Raw genomic sequence first — 20,830 nt, forward strand, 5'->3', positions numbered from 1 at the left:
TATTTCCAACATTTTATGCTTTTATTTCCGATTTACAGCATCCGCTCGCAGAGGGAAGAGGAAGATGCAGAAGAGGAGGAAGCTGAGTGAAGGATGCAACCCAGACAGCCCCTTTCTGGCCGGGATATCCGGGTTGGAATCATTTGTCTGCGGTCCCAGTGACCACAACCCCAATTCCCCCCTCAACATTTGTCCCACACCTTCCCTTCTCTCTGTTACTGACCATCACAGCGTCCTCTTGGCCACAATGCTGAAATAAAAGCCACCACAAAGCAAACTTTTCAATCCAAGTTTATACATCTATCCATCCAATATGACATCAAGAAATCAACTAATTACCCTTATGCATTCCCTTAGTGACTGTCTTATATGTGCCTTTGCCTATCCTACTGATGTCATGCAGTGTGACCCCAGTGACTGCAGCATGGCTGTGGAAGGCTGCTGACTTTCAGTGGGGGACACTGCAAATAGTCTTGCTGGTCGACCTCGAGAAGCTGGTGGCTGGGAGTGTCAAATCGAGTGACGGTGTTTCTTCTTCTTCACTCTCCTCTCCATCTTCTTGGTTAAGCACTACTGGGCAGGCTACATTTCTTCGGTGTGCGAAATGAGGAAGGCAAAAGGGTGGAGTTGTGGTGAGGGGAGGGCGGGAAAGCAAAAGGTGCATGCGAGGAGGAGGATAACGTATGAGGAGACCAGCATCTTGTATCCTTTCAGCCCCGCCACTGGCCAAGGGCTCTGCCATGCCCCTGCCAAGAATCGCCAGCACCGTCTCCTCCAAGGGGGTGAGGTGAAGCTAGGAATGGGAGATGTGCCTCGTGATTCGTACAGATTGTTGGTTGGGGAGTGATTGGCGGGAGTGGGGGTTGCGGGGGAGTTGTCCATTGAGAAGTGTGTGCAGCTAGTGGTGCAGTTGGTAGGAGACGGCTTTTGAAGATGCATTTACTGACCTTGACCAGTGGTCTGAGGTCATTTCTTTGGGCACTGGAGCCAGGTATGGGGGGGGGGGGGGGGGGGGGGTGATACTGCTGGCCTTGGTGATCTGATCCCACATTGTTCTTTGTGGAGGGCCTCCTGACCCCTGTGCGTAGAGGACTTTTCTTGACCCCCTGCACAGAGCTGGAGACCCTGGGTGCCCCTTCCCTGGCTTGCTCAACCATTTGTGTTAGTGCTAATGCACTTTTCCCATTTTTTTTTTTTTTTTTAGTTGCGGAAGGCAATTCAGCTTCAAGAGCTGAAGACTGCCATTTGAGAATTATTTATAACTCTTAATTTTATTTTTCAGAATGAAATTGAGCTGCAAGGGTTGAAAACTGCCTATTTTTACATCATTCTTATTTTTATCATTTCAGAAGGCATTGCCCCTTTAAGAAAACGACACTCCGTTGCCCTTTTAAGATCGCACAATGCTTTGCAAAATCACCGCCTCGCTTTCAGAGGCTGCTCGAAGCTGTAATGCCGCTTGCGGAAGCCAAATTGGGGCCGGAGGCCGGGACGAATACCACCAGGAGGGCGTTACATGGTGACTTTAGTGCTGGGCTAATAATCATTAGTCCCCACCGCCAATTTTTCACTCCTGTCAGTGCAACCATTTTCGGCGGCCATTAACCCCCGGCCGCAGTGGCACCAGCAGCTTTTGTGGCAGCCACGAATTTCTAGACCTATAATCTTACACAGTTCTGATCAAGTTTTAAGAGTCTCAGCTGAGAAGTTGATTAACAGACTGGACTTGTTGCCAGAAAGTTTACATTTCTTTTTATATGTAGAATATCTTTCATCTTTACATGGACAGAGGTAACAATGGCCCAGAAATTCGGGTCGGGGGCTTCCCGCGGGTGTAAGCCTCTGACCTGCACTTACCTAGCACGCCGGCCGTTGAGCTGTGGGCCCGTGTGGGATTCCGATCCTGGGCCTCCTCCAGCTGCCGGCGCGCAGTGCTTGTGTATCCCGGGGCGCAGTTAGTTCGATGCGTCTCCTGGGATCACATGGGCCATGGAGAGCCAATGGTAGCAGGGAATGCCTCATTCATACGTTTGACAGGAAGAGCTGTCAAAACTATAAATACTATAAGCCCCAAAACATCACTAAAACTTCAAATACATTTTTTTTTTTTTTTTAAATCACATTTTTAAAATAACTAAAAATTACATGAAATAACTATTTTAACCAATAATTTAAATTTTTGAAAAAATTAATTACATTTTCTAACGGGGCTAAAAATAAACTTACCTTTCTTTAAAGTATTTAAAAATAATAAACCTGTGGAAAAAATGTTTTAGTTTTAATTAATTCACCACTTACCTTGTTAAAAGCCGGCCTTGCGCCTGCTTTTTAAAAGTGTAACTGCTGGAGACTTACCCTCCCGGAGAAACCTGCAAAAAAACGTAAGTTCCAGGCGCACGCGCTGCCTCTCCGGCGCACGCGTTCCACCTGTCAACACCTTCTTTCAGGGGAACGGAAGTGCCGGTTTCCCGCACATGCGCAGTGCATGCAGGAAACCGGCACTTTCGTTGGGCCTACACGTGAGTACCCCGTGCGTATTCACACGTTGGGACCCGAATTTCTGGGCCATTGTAAAATAAAGCTACTACCCAATGACTAACAGATAGTTTCAGCTCCTCCATTACTCAACTCTTCACCTCCCTTATCTTCCCTTCATCCCAAAATCTACAGGCATTAAAACCGGAGCTGGGTGTATTGTGAGCACTGTTTCCTAATTTACCTCACCTCCTCTTTTCAACCTTGCTGCTGTCTTGTGTTATGGGCCTCAGCCTTGCCTTTAGTTTCTCAGTGTAAAACATGAGCTACCTTGGCGGGCCAGGTAATGGTAGTTATGGATGACGTGTTGGAGTGTACAATAGAGGGTTTTTTGTTCCGCCACAAGTCAGGTATCACTGAATCAGAGAGATTTATGGCACAGAAGGAGGCCATTCGGCCCATCGTGTCTGTGTCAGCTGAAAAAAAAGAGCGATCCAGCCCAATCCCACTTTCCAGCGCGATAGCAAAATACTGCAGATGCTGGAAATCCGAAATAACAACAGAAAATGCTGGAAAAACTCAGCAGGCCAGGCAACATCCGTGGAGAGAAATTAGAGTCGACGTTTTGGGTCGAAACCCTTCCTCAAAACTGGAAAGGAAATGAAATAGATCGAAAGGAGGGCTGGGGAGGGAACAAAAGAAGTGAATCAACACCAAGAGGTATTCAAAACCAGACGAGATGGTGATAGGACTAGTAAAGAGACAAAAGGCGGCTCAGATTAGGTGTGAAATGTTCTGGCAGAATGAGAAACAGCTGTCATGTAAAAAAAAGAGGAATGGGGGGGGGGGGGAAACCCAAAACAAAGGGGTGGGAAAAAAAATATATAAGTAAAAATGTAATAGGGGCCGAGGTTATGATCTGAAATTGTTGAACTCGATATTGAGTCCGGAAGGCTGTAAAGTGCCTAGTCGGAAGATGAGGTGCTGTTCCTCGAGTTTACGTTGAGCTTCTGTGGAACAATACAAGAGGCCAAGGACGGTGAGGTCCGAGTGGGAATGGAGCGGTGAATTAAAATGACAGGCGACCGGAAGCTCGGGGTCACCCTTACGGACTGAACGGAGGTGTTCCACAAAGCAGTCACCCAATCTGCGTTTGGTCTCCCCAACGTAGAGGAGACCACATCGTGAGCAGCGAATACAGTATACTAAATTGCAAGAAGTACAAGTAAATCGCTGTTTCACCTGGAAGGGGTGTTTGGGGCCCTGGACAGTGGGAAGGGGGGAGGTATAAGGGCAGGTGTTACATCTCCTGCGCTTGCACGGGAAGGTGAAAGGCAAAGGGGAAGGGGTGCTGGGGGTGATAGAGTGGTGGACTAGGGTGTCTCGGAGGCAGCGGTCCCTACGGAATGCTGAAAGGGGAGGGGAGGGGAAGATGCGTTTGGTGGTGGGATCGCTTTGGAGGTAGCGGAAATGGCGTAGGATGATCCGTTGAATGTGGAGGCTGGTGGGGTGAAAGGTGAGGACAAGGGGAACCCTATCGTGGTTCCGGGAGGGAGGGGCAGGGGTGAGGGCAGAAGTGCGGGAGATAGAATGGACACGGTCGAGGGGCGTGTCAACCACGGTAGAGGGGAATCCTCGGTTGAGGAAAAAGGAAGACATGTCGGAAGCACTGGTGAGGAAGGTGGCATCGTCAGAACAGATGCAGCGGAGATGGACAAACTGGGAGAATGGAATAGAGTCCTTACAGGAGGCGGGGTGGGAGGAAGTGTAGTCCAGGTAGCTGTGGGAGTCAGTGGACTTGTAGTGAATGTTGCTTAATAACCTATCCCCAGAGATGGAGACGGAGAAGTCGAGGAAGGGAAGGGAAGAGTCAGAGATGGACCATGTGAAGGTGAGGGAAGGGTGGAAATTGGAGGCAAAGTGAATGAAATTGTCTAGTTCAGGGCGAGAGTAGGAAACTGCACCGATACAGTCATCAATGTACCGGAAAAAGAGGTGAGGGAGGGGACCCGAGTAGGACTGGAACAAAGAGTGTTCCACATATCCCACGAAAAGGCAGGCATAGCTAGGACCCATGCGGGTACCCATAGCAACACCTTTGATTTGGAGGAAATGAGTGGAGTTAAAGGAGAAGTTGTTCAATGTAAGAACAAGTTCAGCCAGGCGGAGGAGGGTAGTGGTGGATGGGGACTGGTCGGGCCTCTGTTCAAGGAAGAAGCGGAGCGCCCTCAGGCCATCCTGGTGGGGGATGGAGGTGTAGAGGGATTGTACGTCCATGGTGAAAAGGAAGCGGTTGGGGCCAGGAAACTGGAAACTTAAAGTGATGGAGGGCGTCCGAAGAGTCGCGGATGTAGGTGGGAAGAGACTGGACAAGGGGAGAAAAGATAGTATCGAGATAGGAAGAGATAAGTTCCGTGGGGCAAGAACAGGCTGAAACGATGGATCTACCAGGGCAGTCCTGTTTGTGGATCTTGGGGAGGAGGTAGAAGCGGGGTTGGGGGGACTATGAGGTTGGTGGCCGTGGGGGGGGGGGGGGGGGGGGGGAAGATCTCCAGAGGAGATGAGGTCAGTGACAGTCTTGGAAACGGTGGTTTGATGTTCGGTAGTGGGGTCATGGTCCAGGTGGAAGTAGGAGGAGGTGTCGGAGAGTTGGCGTTCAGCTTCCTAATCTGAGCCGTCTTTTGTCTCTTGTACAGGGTTAACAGTGGTTTACCACACAGACATGTACAGGGTTAACAGTGGTTTACCACACAGACATGTACAGGGTTAACAGTGGTTTACCACACAGACATGTACAGGGTTAACAGTGGTTCACCACATGTCTGTGTGGTAAACCACTGTTAACTCTGTACATGTCTGTGTGGTAAACCACTGTTAACCTGTACATGTCTGTGTGGTAAACCACTGTTAACTCTGTACAAGTCCGGGCATGTCTCCACCTCTGGCTCCACCCCTAAGCCCGGGTATAAAGGTGACTCACCACCCTTCCCCCGGGAGCTCTTAGGATGGATCCACTAGCAGAGGCATGCTCCAGTTCTTAGTCAATAAAAGCCTACTTCATATAAGTCCATCTCGTAGTCTTTGGTGTTATTGATAGTGCATCAATTTTATTGACTAATTTTCGACATGGAGCAAATCTTGAAGCCGGAACCTCAAGCAGCAGATGCAGCCAATAACTTTGAACACTGGCTGAGCTGTTTCGAAGCCTTCCTGGAGGCCTCCAGCACTACTGTCACTACAGATGACGCGAAACGGCTTGTCTTGAACTCACAGGTGAGCCACCGAGTCTACTCGATCATCCGAGACGCCACTACTTACGCGGCCGCCATCGCGACGCTAAAGGAACAATACGTGAGGCCTGTTAATGAGGTCTATGCCAGACACCTCCTGGCTACCCGAAAACAGCGCCCCGGGGAATCGGGCGCTGAATATTTACTGGCACTGAGAGTCCTCGGCCGGGACTGTAATTGCAAAGCAGTGACGGCCAAGGAATGCACGGAAGACCTGATCCGAGACGCCTACGTAGCCGGCATCAGGTCCAACTATACTCGGCAGAGGCTGCTGGAACAGAGGGGGCTCGACCTGCAGAAGACGGTGGCCCTCGCTAACTCGCTAGACGTGGCCCTCCAGAACATGGACGCCTACCCCCCTGACCGATGGCCACGTGGATGCCACGGGAGCAGCCATCTTGGGACCCGGTAAGGCCACAAGCCGCCAGCAGCCCAACTACAGCTGCAATGACCAGAGGCCAGAAATGCTACTTCTGCGGCCAGGCCAAGCACCCCAGACAGCAATGCCCAGCAAAGGACGCGACCTGCTCCAAATGCGGCAAGAAAGGCCACTACGCGAGTGTGCAGGGCAAAATCGACCCCCAATTCCAGCAGCGCCGCGTGTGAACCGTACAGGCCGCCATTTTGGACCCCACCAACCACGTGTGAGCCGTGCAGGCCGCCATTTTGGGCACCACCAGCCGAGGGGGAGCCGCCATCTTGGACACCATTCCAGGACCAGGCCCCCGGCGCGGGCGAATACTACAGCGACCCACCGACCTCGACGATGGCCTCCATCACCCTGGACCAATCTAGGCCCCATCAACTAGCCAGGTCCATGATGAACGTAAAGGTAAATGGCCATGCCACAAATTGCCTTTTCGACTGCGGAAGCATGGAGAGCTTCATCTACCCCGACACGGTGCGACGCTACTCCCTATCGGTTATGCACACACGCCACCAGGTCTTTATAGCCTCAAAGTCCCATACGGCGGACGTCGGCGGCTACGGTGTAGCGACTCTGACAGTGAACGGCGTGGAGTACAGAGAGTTTAAATTCCTCGTCCTGCCACAGCTCTGCGCTCCCGTACTGCTAGGATTAGACTTCCAGTGCCATCTGGAGAACGTCACGATGGCATATGGCGGGCCCCTGCCCCCACTTACAGTCTGCAGCCGGCAGAATTTAAACACGGCGCTGCGCAAAGTATGCAGCCTGTCCACCCTGAAGGTCAAACCCCCCCTGTTGTTCGCTAACCTCGCCAAAGACTGCAAGCCAATTGCTACTAAAAGCAGGCGGTACAGTGCCGGGGATAGGAGCTTTATTAAATCAGAAGTAGAAAGACTCCTGAGGGAAGGGATTATCGAGGGCAGCACCAGCCCATGGCGAGCCCAAGTGGTGGTAGTAAAGACCGGCGAAAAACAGCGCCTGGTTATTGATTACAGCCAGACGATCAATCGATACACGCAATTAGACACATACCCACTTCCCCGCATATCTGACATGGTCAACCAGATAGCACAATATCGAGTATTCTCGACGATTGATCTGAAGTCGGCATACCACCAGCTCCCCATCAGGCCTGAGGACCGCCAGTACACGGCCTTCGAGGCTGACGGTCGCCTCTACCACTTCCTCCGAGTCCCCTTCGGCGTCACCAACGGGGTCTCGGTCTTCCAAAGGGAGATGGACCGGATGGTTGACCAGAACGCGCTGCAGGCCACCTTCCCCTATCTAGACAACGTCACCATCTGCGGCCATGACCGGCAGGACCACGACGCCAACCTAGAAAAATTCCTCCGTATGGCCCAATGGCTGAATCTGACATACAACAGAGAAAAATGTATGTTCCGCACTGCGCGCCTCGCTATTCTTGGCTGCGTGGTGGAAAACGGAGTCATCGGCCCCCTCCTGGAACTACCCCCCCCCCCCACTGCCTAAAAGCCCTGAAGAGATGCCCAGTGGGTGCCCAACTATGCGGACAAAGCCCGGCCCCTCATCAAGTCAACCTCCTTCCCCCTGACGGCAGAGGCCCGTGCGGCCTTCACTCTCATAAAAGAGGACATTGCGAAGGCCACAATGCACGCAGTGGATGAGTCCATCCCTTTCCAAGTGGAGAGCGATGCATCCGACTTCGCCCTAGCCACAACCCTTAACCAGGCGGGGAGACCCGTGGCCTTCTTTTCACGGACCCTCCAGGGCCCCGAAATTCGACACTCCTCAGTCGAGAAGGAGGCCCAGGCGATAGTGGAGGCTGTACGGCACTGGAGGCATTACCTGGCCGGTAAACGTTTCACCCTGCTCACTGACCAACGGTCAGTAGCATTTATGTTTAACAACAGACAAAGGGGGAAAATCAAAAATGAGAAGATATTGCGGTGGAGGATCGAGTTATCCACCTACAACTACGATATCTTATACCGGCCCGGGAAACTTAATGAGCCCCCAGACGCCCTATCCCGTGGGACATGTCGATGTCGATGTCAAGTTGATAGGCTACGGACCCTCCACAATGATCTCTGCCACCCGGGGGTCACCAGGTTCTTCCACTTTATTAAAGCTCGCAACCTGCCTTACTCCATCGAGGAGGTCAGGACCATGACCAGGAACTGCCAGGTCTGCGCCGAATGCAAACCGCGTTTTTATAGGCCAGACAGGGCACACCTGATTAAAGCCACCCGCCCCTTCGAATGTCTCAGCGTTGATTTCAAAGGGCCCCTTCCCTCCTCTGACCGCAACACGTACTTCCTCAATATTATTGACGAGTACTCCCGTTTCCCCTTCGCCATCCCCTGCCCGGACATGACCAGCGCCAAGTCATCAGGTGCCTCCACGACCTGTTCGCCATATTTGGCTTCCCCAATTACATCCACAGCGACAGGGGCTCGTCGTTCATGAGCGACGAGCTGCGCCAGTACCTGCTCGAGAAGGGCATAGCCACGAGCAGGACTACCAGCTACAACCCCCGGGGTAACGGACAGGTAGAGAGGGAGAACGCAACGGTGTGGAAGACCGCCATGCTCGCCCTAAAATCCAAGGGCCTCCCAATCTCCCGCTGGCAAGATGTCCTCCCCGATGCGCTCCACTGCATACGATCACTGCTCTGTACTGCCACAAACGCCACCCCTCACGAGAAGATGTTCGTCTTCCCCAGGAAATCCACCTCGGGGACATCACTACCGCCATGGCTGACGTCTCCGGGACCCGTCCTGCTCAGGAAACACGTGAGGAGCCATAAGACGGACCCCCTGGTCGAAAAGGTTCACCTCCTCCACGCCAACCCACAGTACGCGTACGTGGCGTATCCGGACGGGCGGGAGGACACAGTCTCAATTCGAGACCTCGCACCCTCAGGTACCACCCGAAACACCATCCACTACCTCCACCCACCACCACTACCCACCACCGGGGTGTCTACCACGAACTGACGACATGCCGGTGCCATCCCTACCCCGAGAGGATGACACGCCAGTGCTCCGTCCCACGCGAGAAGCGGCCGCGGGCAAAGAACCGCCGCAACCGGCACCACGAAGATCATTACGGCAGACAAGACCCCCAGAGAGACTTTCGTATACGAACTTTTTAAACACTTCACCCCGCCGGACTCTTTTTTAAACGAGGGGTGAATGTAGTAAACCACTGTTAACTCTGTACAAGTCCGGGCATGTTTCCACCCCTGGCTCCACCCCTAAGCCCGGGTATAAAGGTGACTCACCACCCTTCCCCCGGGAAGGATGGATTCACTAGCAGAGGCATGCTCCAGTTCTTAGTCAATAAAAGCCTACTTCATATAAGTCCATCTCGTAGTCTTTGGTGTTGTTGATAGGACTAGTAAAGAGATGATGCGCTATCACCATCTCGTCTCGTTTTGAATACCTCTTAATGTCTCTTCACTTCTTTTGTTCCCTCCCCAGCCCTGCCTTTCGATCTATTTCATTTCCTTTCCAGTTTTGAAGAAGGGTTTCGACCCGAAACGTCGACTCTAATTTCTCTCCACGGATGTTGCCTGGCCTGCTGAGTTTTTCCAGCATTTTCTGTTGTTATTTCCCACTGTCCAGCTCTTGGTCCGTAGCCCTGTAGGTTACGGCACTTCAAGTGCACATCCAAGCACTTTTTAAATGCACTGAGGGTTTCTGCCTCTACCACCCTTTCAGGCAGTGAGTTCTAGACCCCCCCACTCTCTGGGTGAAAAAAGTTCTCAACTCCCCGCTAATCCTTCTACCAATTACTTGAAATCTATGCCCCCTGGTGATTGACCTCTCTGCTAAGGGAAATAGGTCCTTCCTATCCACTCTATCTAGGCCCCTCATAATTTTATACACCTCAATTAAATCTCCCCTCAGCCTCCTCTGTTCCAAAGAAAACAATCCCAGCCTATCCAATCTTTCCTCATCGCTAAAACTCTCCAGTTTTCTGTAAATCTCCTCTGTACCCTCTAGTGCAATCACATCCTTCCTGTGATGTGGTGACCAGAACTGCACGCAGTACTCTAACTGTGACCTAACTAGTGTTTTTATACAGTTCTAGCATAACCTTCCTGCTCTTATATTCTATGCCTCAGCTAATAGATGAAAGTATTCCATATGCCTTCTTAACCACCTGTCCTGCTACCTTCAGGGATCTGTGGACATGCACTCCAAGGTCCCTCTGTTCCTCTACACTACTCAGTACCCTACCATTTATTGTGTAATCCATTTCCTTGTTAGCCCTCCCCAAATGCGTTCCCTCACACTTCTTCAGATTGAATTCCATTTGCCACTTCTCTGCCCACCTGACCAGTCCATTGATATCTTCCTGCCGTCTACAGCTTTCTTCCTCAACGTCAACCACACGGCCAATTTTTGTATCATCTGCAAGCTTCTTAATCCTTCCCCCTACATTGAAGTCTAAATCATTGATATATACCACAAAAAGCAAGGGACCTAGTCCTGAGCCCTGCGGACCACTGGAAACAGCCTTCCAGTCATAAAAACACCCATCGACCACTGAGCCAATTTTGGACCCAACTTGCCACTTTCCCTTGGATCCCATGGGCGTTTACTTTTCTGACCCGTCTGCCATGTGGGACCTTGTCAAAAGCCTTGCTAAAATCCATGTAGATTACATCAAAAGTGCTATCCTCATCAACCTTGTTACCTCCTCAAAAAATTCAATCAAGTTAGTCAGACGTGACCTTTCCTTAACAAATCCATGCTGAATATCCTTGATTAATCCGTGCCTTTCTAAATGACAATTAATACTGTCCCTCAGAATTTTTTTCCATTAATTTGCACACCACCGAGGTTCGGCTGACTGGCCTGTAACTACTCAGTCTATCCCTTTCTCCCTTTTTAAGCAACGGTACAACATTAGCAGTCCTCCAGCACCACATCTGTAGCCAGAGGTTTGGAAAATGATGGTCAGGTAAATCTCAAAACAATTTCCTTATCTCCAGTCTGTAACCATTTCATGGACATGGCCCCAGAGTTGGGCCAAAGGCCTGAGACTCACCTAACCACATGATGACAAAGACTAAATACATCCAGTCCAAAGGGAAAGGCTCCAAGAAGTTGAATAGAGGAAAGCGGCAGACCACCAGTTCATCAAAGTACCGGTGATCCAGCGAACTCAAACCCCGTTCCTGTGGAATGTCGAGGGCCATCAGCAAACCTGCGGAGGGAAGGGAGAGAAAGGTTTCAGTTTTCAGACTCTGCTCAGAGTCCTTCCCGATTATTACAGGATTGCCCTTTCCAATCTGCCAGCAGTTTGTTAAATTTCTTATTGGGTGGGACCCCCGAAGCCTGTGCGGGTAATTGTACTGCCCGTTGGGGGTGCTGAACCACACAGAGCAGAGGGCCCAAAGTTTGATCACCAGAGTAAGCTGCATTAACTGGTCACCATCAGAGCAGTTCAGCAGCTTAATTAGCTTCAGCACTCTGGATTATGTAGGATATACGGCACAGAAAGAGGCCATTCAGCACAACCAGTCCAGGATTAGTGAGAAGAAAATCATACACCACAGAAGGAAGCCATTCGGTCCATCGTGCCCGTGTTCTTTGAAAGAGCTCTCCAATAAAATCAATGAGCTCAGGCTTCTGCTCCCGATCACTATCCAGTGACCCCGCTGGTAAAATCGTGTGTTTATTGGATGAGGACTGCATCGGACTTGGTTGTGAATCTTGGTTGAATTGCCTGTCCATAGCCTCGGCTCACACATGAAGAAAGGCCACTAGGGAGAGATACTGGTGGACAACCATCCCCCGTGGATCAGTGCCAGTGAGGAGTCAGTATCTTCCACGCTGGAGGACAAGAAACTTGGTTGAAAATAATTTGCAGCAATGCAGCCTCACCCAGCTGAGCTAATCCAGGCCAGGAGCCATTTGGGGACAGTAGAGGGAATTCCGTAGCTCCGGAGTTACAAAGTAGGACCCCACTGTACAGAACTCTACCTCCATGAGCTCTGTATATTCCGAAGGTCTCCCACCCACAGTGATTGACCCAGTGAGGGAGTGGCACTGATCAGACCCACCAGACCCACAACATTCAAACACTTGAACCCAGCATCATTACTGATGTTAAAAAGATCACAGCAAATAGACAGGGTTGTTTGCAGGAGTACACATCAGCAGGTCAGGATGCCTTCAGGCAAGAGAGACTCCGTAGACTGGGGGTTAGGACAGTATGGTTTCACTGAATGGAGTTTTATTTGGGCTTTTTTTCTCTACTGCAGTTGGCAAAATGTTCAGGAATCACCCAGAAGAGGCAGCCTGGCCTGGCCAGACTCAGCTTGGCTCGGCTCAGCTCCCTGCGGCCCGGCCAGCCTCGGCTCGGCTCCCTGCAGCCTGGCCAGCCTCGGCTCGGCTCAGCTCCCTGCGGCCTGGCCAGCCTCGGCTTGGCTCAGCTCAGCTCCCTGCGGCCTGGCCAGCCTCGGCTCTGTTGTGTGCGCCCCGGCCAGCCTCGGCTCGGCTCGGCTCCCTGTGCCCTGGCCAGCCTCGGCTGTGCAACAGAACACTACTGGTATTAAAAGTGCAAAGTGAAAAAACATGCTAACCAGCTCAAGAAGTGAATTCATGTAAACACTTTGTAAGTAGAAACAGAAGATGAAAGGTATCACACACAAAACACAGGTCCAGCCTGACTGGCTGTGGCTGAGCTCTCAGGAATGTGAGCTGGCCATCTGTGTTTAATTATGTCGCCCCCCCAGATAATGAGCAAGGGATGTGGACACTTTGGCTTTCACAGGAAACCTGGGAAGGGTTAGGAATGGAAAGAACAGATCCCTACATGTTATTTTTTTATTGGAGTGGTAATGAGACTTACATTTCACAACCCCACATTTTTCCCCATTCACCTTTCTTGACAACTGAAGGGGTACAGTCCCATGGGTGACACACACATTGGAACATAGAAGCAGGAGGAGGACAGTCAGCCCCTCGAGCCTGTTCCGCCATTCAATGAGACCACGGCTGGTCTGTGGCCTAACTCCATATACCCGCCTTTGCCCCATATCCCTTAATATCTTTGGTTAACAAAAATCTATCAAATATACCAATTGATCTAGCATCAATTGCCATTTGCGGAAGAGAGTTCCAAACTTCTACCACCCTTTGTGTGTAGACGAGTTTCCTAATTTCACTCCTGAAAGATCTGGCTCTAATTTTTAGACGATGCCCCCTCGTCCTAGAATCCCCAACCAGCGGAAATAGTTTCTCTCTATCTACCCTATCTGTTCCCCTTATCATCCTGAAAACTTCAATCAAATCAGCCTTTAACCTCCTAAGTTCCAGGTCCAGCCTGACTGACTGCAGCTGAGCGCTCAGGAATGTGAGCTGGCCATCTGTGTTTAATTATGTCGCCCCCCCCCCCAGATAATGAGCAAGGGATGTGGGCACTTTGACTTTCACAGGAAATCTGGGAAGGGTTAGGAATGGAAAGAGCAGATCCCAACCCTAGATTGTGTAATCTCTCCTCGCAATTGAAACCTTGGGAGTCCTGGTATCATTCTGGTAAATCTACACTGCACTCCCACCAACGCCATTGGGCCGGATTTTCCGACCCTCATGGGTGTGTACGCACTCGTAGGGGCCTCACAAGTGCCGGTTTCAGGCATGCGAAGCACATGCGCTTAAAACCCGGCACTTGCGATCTGTCAAGAATTCTCTTCCCAGGCAGGCGGATGATCTGTCAAAAGGGCCTCCGCGGGCGGAGATTTCCGCTTTCTGCACAACATCCGCCCGCTGAAAACCTTTAAAAATATTATGTCTGGTAAAGCCTGCTTTTACCAGCATAAGAGTTTAAAAAAAATAAAAAAATTTCCACTCATTTATAATTTAATAAAAATACTTTAAAAAAAGGCAAGTTTATTTTTAGCCCCGTAAAAAACTTAAATTTTTTGAAAAAACTTAAAATTTGTTTAAAATATATTTAATGTAATTTTAAATATGTGATTTAAAAAAAGTGTATTTAATGTTTAACTTTTATTTTAAAAAAAGTGATCCCCATTCATACTTTTGACAGATCCGTGTGTAGAGACCTGTCAAAAGTGTAAAGGGGGATTCCCTTCTTTGATTGGTTCCCCATGGCCCACGTGATCCCAGGGGCGCTTGCGAACCGCATGTGCCCCTGGGATACCTGGGCCCCTGCGCATTTCGAAGAGGAGAGGCCCAGGATCGCAAGCCTCGGGATCTACGGAGCCAGTAGGCAAGTGCGTAGATTTTTTTCCGTCGGAGGCACCCGCCCGCAGGAAGCCTCGGATCGGAAATTCAGGGCCATTATCCTTCCTAAGGTGTGGTGCCCAGAACTGCTCACAGTGCTCCAGGTGTGGTCTAACCAGGGTTTTGTACAGCTGCAGCATAACTTCTACCCCCTTGTACTCTAGATACAAAGGCCAGCATTCTATTAGCCTTGTTGATTATTTTCTATACCTGTTCATAACATTTTAATGATCTATGTACCTGGACTCCCAAGTCTCTTTAGACCTCCACTGTTTCTAGTTTTTCACCATTTAGAAAGTACTCTGTTCTATCCTTTTTAAGTCCAAAGTGGATAACCTCACATTTGCTTACAGTGAAATCCATTTGCCACAGTTTTGCCCATTCACTTAATCTATTAACATCTCTTTGTAATTTTATGCTTCCATCTACACTGCTTACAATGTCACCTATCTTTGTGTCAACAGCAAACTTGGATATATGGCTCTCTATCCCATCATCTAAGTCGTTATTAAATACAGGGAACAGTTGAGGCCCCAACACAGATCCCTGCGGGACACCCTGCCCATTATCCCGACTCACTGTCGCCTGCCGCTCAACCAATTTCCTAACCAGGTCAATAATTTGCCTTCGATTCCATGAGCTTTAACTTTAGCTAACAGTCTCTTATGAGGGACTTTATCAAATGCCTTCTGGAAGTCCATTTAAATAACATCCAGACATTCCCCTGTCCACTACAGAGCAGCAGTGATACCCGCCCTCCTGTATGCTTCAGAGACATGGACCATGTACAGCAGGCACCTCAAAGCACTGGAGAGGTACCACCAACGCTGCCTCCGCAAGATCCTGCAAATCCATTGGCAGGATAGGCGCACCAACGTCAGTGTTCTTGCTCAGGCCAACATCCCCAGCATCGAAGCTTTGACCACGCTCAATCAGCTCCGATGGACGGATCACATTGTCTGCATGCCCGATTCGAGACTCCCAAAACAAGCGCTCTACTCGGAGCTCCGGCACGGCAAGAGAGCCCCAGGTGGGCAGAGGAAACGCTTCAAGGACACCCTCAAAGCCTCCTTGAAAAAGTGTACCATCCCCATCGACACCTGGGAATCCCTGTCCCAAGACCACACAAAGTGGAGGAGAAGAACATAAGAACATAAGAAATAGGAGCAGGAGTAGGCCAATCGGCCCCTCGAGCCTGCTCCGCCATTCAATAAGATCATGGCTGATCGGATCCTAACCGCCAATCCACTATCACAGAACCATCTCCTGAATCTAACAGAATTAGAAACACGAAATAGGAGCAGGATCAGGCTACACGGCCCCTGGGCCCGCTCCGCTACCCACAGGGCCATGACCGATCCGAACCTAGACTCATGTCCAAATTCCTGCCCGCTCCCCATAACCCTTTATTCCCTTTACTTCTAGGAAACTGTCTATTTCTGTTTTAAATTTATGTAATGATGTAGCTTCTACAGCTTTTTGGGGCAGCATATTCCATGGATCTACCACCCTCTGAGTGAAGTAGTTCCTCCTCATCTCAGTTTTGAAAGAGCAGCCCCTTATTCTAAGACTATGCCCCCTAGTTCTAGTTTCACCCATCATCGGGAAGGCACAGAACACCTCGAGTCTCTTCGCCGGGAGCAAACGGAAGCCAAGCGCAGGCAGCGCAAGGAACACACGTCAACCCAAGCACCCCACCCACCCACCCCTTCAACCACCGTCTGCCCCACCTGTGACAGAGACTGTAGGTCCTGCATTGGACACATCAGTCACCTGAGAACTCATTTTTAATGTGGAAGCAAGTCATCCTCGGTTCCGAGGGACTGCCTAAGAAGAAGACGACTTCTGCCACACCTTCCAAAAAAATTCCATCAGGTTTGTCAGGCATGACCGACTCTTTAGAAATCCACGCTGGCTCTCTCGGATCAGTTGAAAATTTACGAGGTGTTCAGTCACCCTATCCTTAATTATAGACTCTAGTAATTTCCTGACAACAGACGTTAGGCTAACTGGTCTATAATTCCCTGGTTTCTTTTTCTCACCTTTCTTAAATAACAGAGTAACATGAGCAATTTTCCAATCTAAAGGAACAGTTCCTGAATCAAGAGAACTTTGGAAGATTATAGTTCGGGCATCTGCAATGTTCTCACCTACTCCCTTTAAAACCCTGAGATGGAAACCATCTGTCCTGGGGATTTGTCACTCTTTAGTGCCATTATTTTCTTCTTTGCTGTTATTTTGCTTACATTAATTTTGGCGAGTCCCCATCAATGATTCAATATTAGTTTCCTTGGGATGTCCGGCATGCTATCCTCTTCCTCTACTGTAAATACTGATGTGAAGTGATTATTCAGCATGTCCGCCATTTCCTTATTTTCATTTACAGTATCACCATTAACAGTTTTCAAGGGGTCCACATTGCTCCTGACTACCCTCTTTTTCCTAATATAATTGTAAAAAATGTGTTGATTTTAATATCCCTTGCAAGTTTCTTTTCATACTCCTTTTATGTAGCTCTTACTTTCTGGTTTGTCATCTTTTGTTGTTCTTTGTATATCTCCCATTCGCCAGGATCTGTGCTAGTTTTTGCATGCTAATTAATTTAGTTTCATGTTGTCTCTTACCAAAAAAACAGCCAGGGATGACTAAAGAGGTAAGTCGAGCTCTTGCTCCTTAGGGGTATAAACTGGTTCTGTATCACGTTAAATTATTTTTTGAACACCTCCCACTGATCTTCTGTCGTTTTACCCATTAACAGATTTTCCCAGTTTACTGTGGACAGTCTCTGTCTCGTCCCGTTGAAGTCGGCCTTACCCAAGTCTAGGATCTTAGTAGCTGTTGCGCGTTTCTGCCTTTTAAACACTACGTTGAACTCGATCATATTATGATCGTTATTAGATAAATGTTCATGCACTGTTAGGCTGTTAACTAAATCTGGCTCAGTACTAATTCTAATATGGCCTGCCCCCTTGTTGGATCTAGGACATATTGTTGCAGAAAACTATCCTGAACCTATTCAAGAAATTCACAACCTTTCTGACATGAGCTAGTCTGCTTCTCCCAATCTATATGAAAGTTTAAATCCTCCATTAATGTGTGCATGTGGGTGTTGAGTGAGGATAGGATGAGGAGCGATTATGATGCTCCACCCTCCCACGAGGGGACAGCCAGACAATACCCAACTGTCTGGGCTCAAACAAACAGAGAATGTTCACTAGGAGGCAGCCAGCATTGCTACAACTGAGTGCGATGGCCTCGTCGCACCTTCACCCTGCAGTCAGCAACCTCCCGGTCAGTTTCTAAACATCCTGTTGCAGAGTTCGATGTTGGTTCTCACCAATCAGAGGTTAAAGCCAGGCTGTCCAATTAGATTACACTGACATGAGGTGGAACCAGTGATTCTGGCTCATGTGAGATATTTGCATATCACAAACCAGCTGAGTGTGGTTCAACTGCGCAGTGCTGCTATGTCAGGTGTGACCCCTCTTGGTGTGTGGTTACTGGAAGAGGTGAATCGAGGGGGGAGGAATCCTGACTGTTATTTATACTGGGAATGTCAGCAAGCTATTCATATCTATCTAGCCAGGACCCAGTAATCTCCGTCCACACACATTTTCTAGCAGGGGTCACTGGGTATAATCGGAAACACTGGCCCAAAGTTCTCCTCATCCCAGGGCACTGCGGCCGGCTATAGCGCCCCAGTTGAGACCAGGGGTTGGCCTGGGACCCTCTGGTCTGGATGGGATCAGTTACACACTTTACCAATTGAGTCATCATTAAGGGAGTGGCTGGACAATGAATGTGTGTGCAGTGTGGGCACTGTAGCAGACACTTCAAATGTTTAACAAAAAGAAAAAGAGATGTGCATTTCTATAACGCCTTTCATAACCGCAGGATGTCCCAAAGAGCTTTAAGCCAATGAGGTACTTTTGTAGCCACTGCTGTAATGTTGGGAAAGTGGCAGCCAATTTGTACAGCAAGATCCCACAAACAGCAATGAGATACATGACCAGATAATCTGATTTATTCTAAACAGTGATGTTGGTAGAGTAAATCCCTCAGTACTGAACTGAAATGCCAGCCTAGATTTTGTGCTCAAGACTCTGGCGGGGACTTGAACCCACAACCTTCTGACTCACTACCAATGAGCTGCAGCTGACACTTTAAACAACACTTCAGCAAAAATCCCTTCATCAGGTAGAAAAGAAATCTATACTCACCAAAGAGAAGCCTGAAGACCCCCAGGGACGCAGGGTCAGTGGGTCGATTCAACAGACAGACAAATCGATGCCAACTTCTGAAATCTGACAGCTGGAAGCCAAAGATTCTCTTCATTCTGCTGCTTTCCTCCTCCATCACTGTCTCCATCACTGTCTCCCTCGGTGCTCTCCTCCTAACACTCGGAGACACATCCGCAGCGGTGGAATCAAAACCAGCACCTGCCCCGAGAACAGAACAATGGGGTTTGAAGCGGATGTATTATTTTTAATTCTATCTCCCCCCTGCCCCCAAAGAAAATATGCCAGAATTTTCGGGCAAGGTCTTATTTCTAGAGGGATAGAATTGAAAAGTAGGGAAGTTGTGCTAAACCTGTATGGAACCTTGGTTAGATCACACTTGGGAGTACTGTGTACAGTTCTGGTCACCATATTATAAAAAAAGGATATAGAGACACTGGAGAGGGTGCAGAGATTTATAAGGATGATACCAGAAATGCGAGGGAAAACATATCAAGAAAGGATGAACAGGCTGGGTCTCTTTTCTCTTTGAAAAAAGGCTGAGGGGTGACCTAATAGAGGTCTTTAAAATTATGAAAGGTTTTGATGGAGTGGATACAGAGAGAATGTTTCCACTTCTGGGAAAGAGCATAACTAGAGGCCATCAATATAAGATAGTCACCAAGGAATCCAATAGGGAATTCAGGAGAAACTTCTTTACCCAGAGAGTGGGGAGAATGTGGAATTCGCTACCACAGGGAGTGGTTGAAGCGAACAGTATAGATGCATTTAAGGGGAGGCTGGACAAGCACACGAGGGAGAAGGGAATAGAGGGTTCTGCTGATAGAGTTAGATGAGGAAAGACGGGGGGAGGCTCGAGTGGAGCATAAACGCCGGCATGGACTGGTTGGGTCGAATGGCCTGTTTCTGTGCTATATATCCTATGGAATCCTGTCAAGGCTAATGGTGCAATGGGCACACACCAACCATTCACTGTTGCACAATCAGCTGGAGACAGGGGAGCTTTCTTTGATCCAAGCTCAGGGCAATCAAACTTCGGGGAGAGGAATGTAAACAGAAAGCTTCTGCTGTTCCGATTCCAATGGGCGATCTCAGTCCAATGTAACTCTTGATGTGCGGTGTCACGTTCTGAATCATTATTATTTATTTTGTAGAGTTTGGCTAAATTCAGGAGTGTTTGTCTACGTGGACACTGCTGGCCAGTTCTGAGGTGTCAGGACTGCAGTGTTAAAGCACTCTCCGCTCCGCTCCCTGTGCTGCGCTCAGTCCCTGCGCTGCCTGCCCTCACCTGTCCGCTTCAGGTTGTCCCCGCCTGCCCGCTGCATCTTCCGCTCGGCTCGGCTGCTGCTGCTGCTGCACTGCCGATCTCTCTTCGTCCACCACGTCCTCACACCCTGCCACACTGCCAGAAAGCAGCACACACATTCACATACTGCAAAGGCTGCAGACACACTGCCGCAAACCATCCGGCTGTCGTTAAATGTGCAAAGCTCCTCCCACGTAAAGTTGGAATTGATTGAATGGAGTGGCGAGGAGTCCTGCAAAACAGACAAGGTCCAGCTGGCAGCCATTCAACTGCTTTAACTCCCAGCGCTGGCCACAGTTGTATTTATGTTTAACACTGAAGTAGCAGAGATGAGAATCCACTGCTGTCCGTCCCATGAGACATTAAGCTGAGGTCCCACTTACCTGGTCTGCTCAGGTCATAGAGCCATAACGGCACAGAAGGAGGCCATTCGGCCCATCGAGTCCATGCCGGCTCTCTAGAGCAATCCAGTCAGTCCCATTCCCCCGCTCTATCCCCGTAGCCCTGCAAGTTCCCTCAAGTGCCTATCCAGTCTCCCCTTGAAAACATTGAGTGTCTCCACTTCCACCACTTCCGTCGGCAGCGAGTTCCGGGTCCTCACCACTCGCTGCATAAAAGTTTTCCCTCACGTCCCTCCTGCATCTCTTGTCCAAAACCTTAAATCTGTGTCCCCTAGTCCTTGTACCATCAACTAGTGGGAACAGCCTTTCCCCATCTAGCCTATCCAAACCCATCATAATCTTGTACACCTCGATCAAATCACCCCTCAACCTCCTTTGCTCTAATGAAAACAAATCCAGCTTCTCCAACCTGTCCTTGTAGCTAAGATCCCTCATCCCCGGAACCATTCT

The 20,830-nt window shown here is 49.4% G+C and overlaps 1 protein-coding gene across 2 annotated transcripts in view; it reads right to left on the reverse strand.

Moving 5' to 3' along the window:
• Positions 1 to 20,162, reverse strand: part of ggcx (gamma-glutamyl carboxylase) — a 61,814-nt gene extending 41,652 nt beyond the window's left edge. The window contains exons 1-3 of one of the 2 annotated variants that reach the window (XM_085971375.1): positions 19,962 to 20,121; positions 18,656 to 18,874; positions 11,233 to 11,391 (exon numbers count right to left, since the gene is read on the reverse strand). In XM_085971375.1, the coding sequence (XP_085827501.1) occupies positions 11,233 to 11,391; positions 18,656 to 18,874; positions 19,962 to 19,998 (415 nt within the window). In that variant the 5' untranslated portion in view covers positions 19,999 to 20,121. Of the gene's footprint in view, positions 1 to 11,232; positions 11,392 to 18,655; positions 18,875 to 19,961 lie in introns of both variants that reach the window. The other variant, XM_085971376.1, reaches the window with a different exon arrangement.
• Between the last annotated feature and the right edge of the window lie 668 nt (positions 20,163 to 20,830).

The sequence above is a fragment of the Somniosus microcephalus genome, chromosome 30 (assembly GCF_052327205.1).
Source record: "Somniosus microcephalus isolate GS21.2 chromosome 30, FLI_Smic_1.0, whole genome shotgun sequence".
NCBI classification, from domain to species: Eukaryota; Metazoa; Chordata; class Chondrichthyes; order Squaliformes; family Somniosidae; genus Somniosus; species Somniosus microcephalus.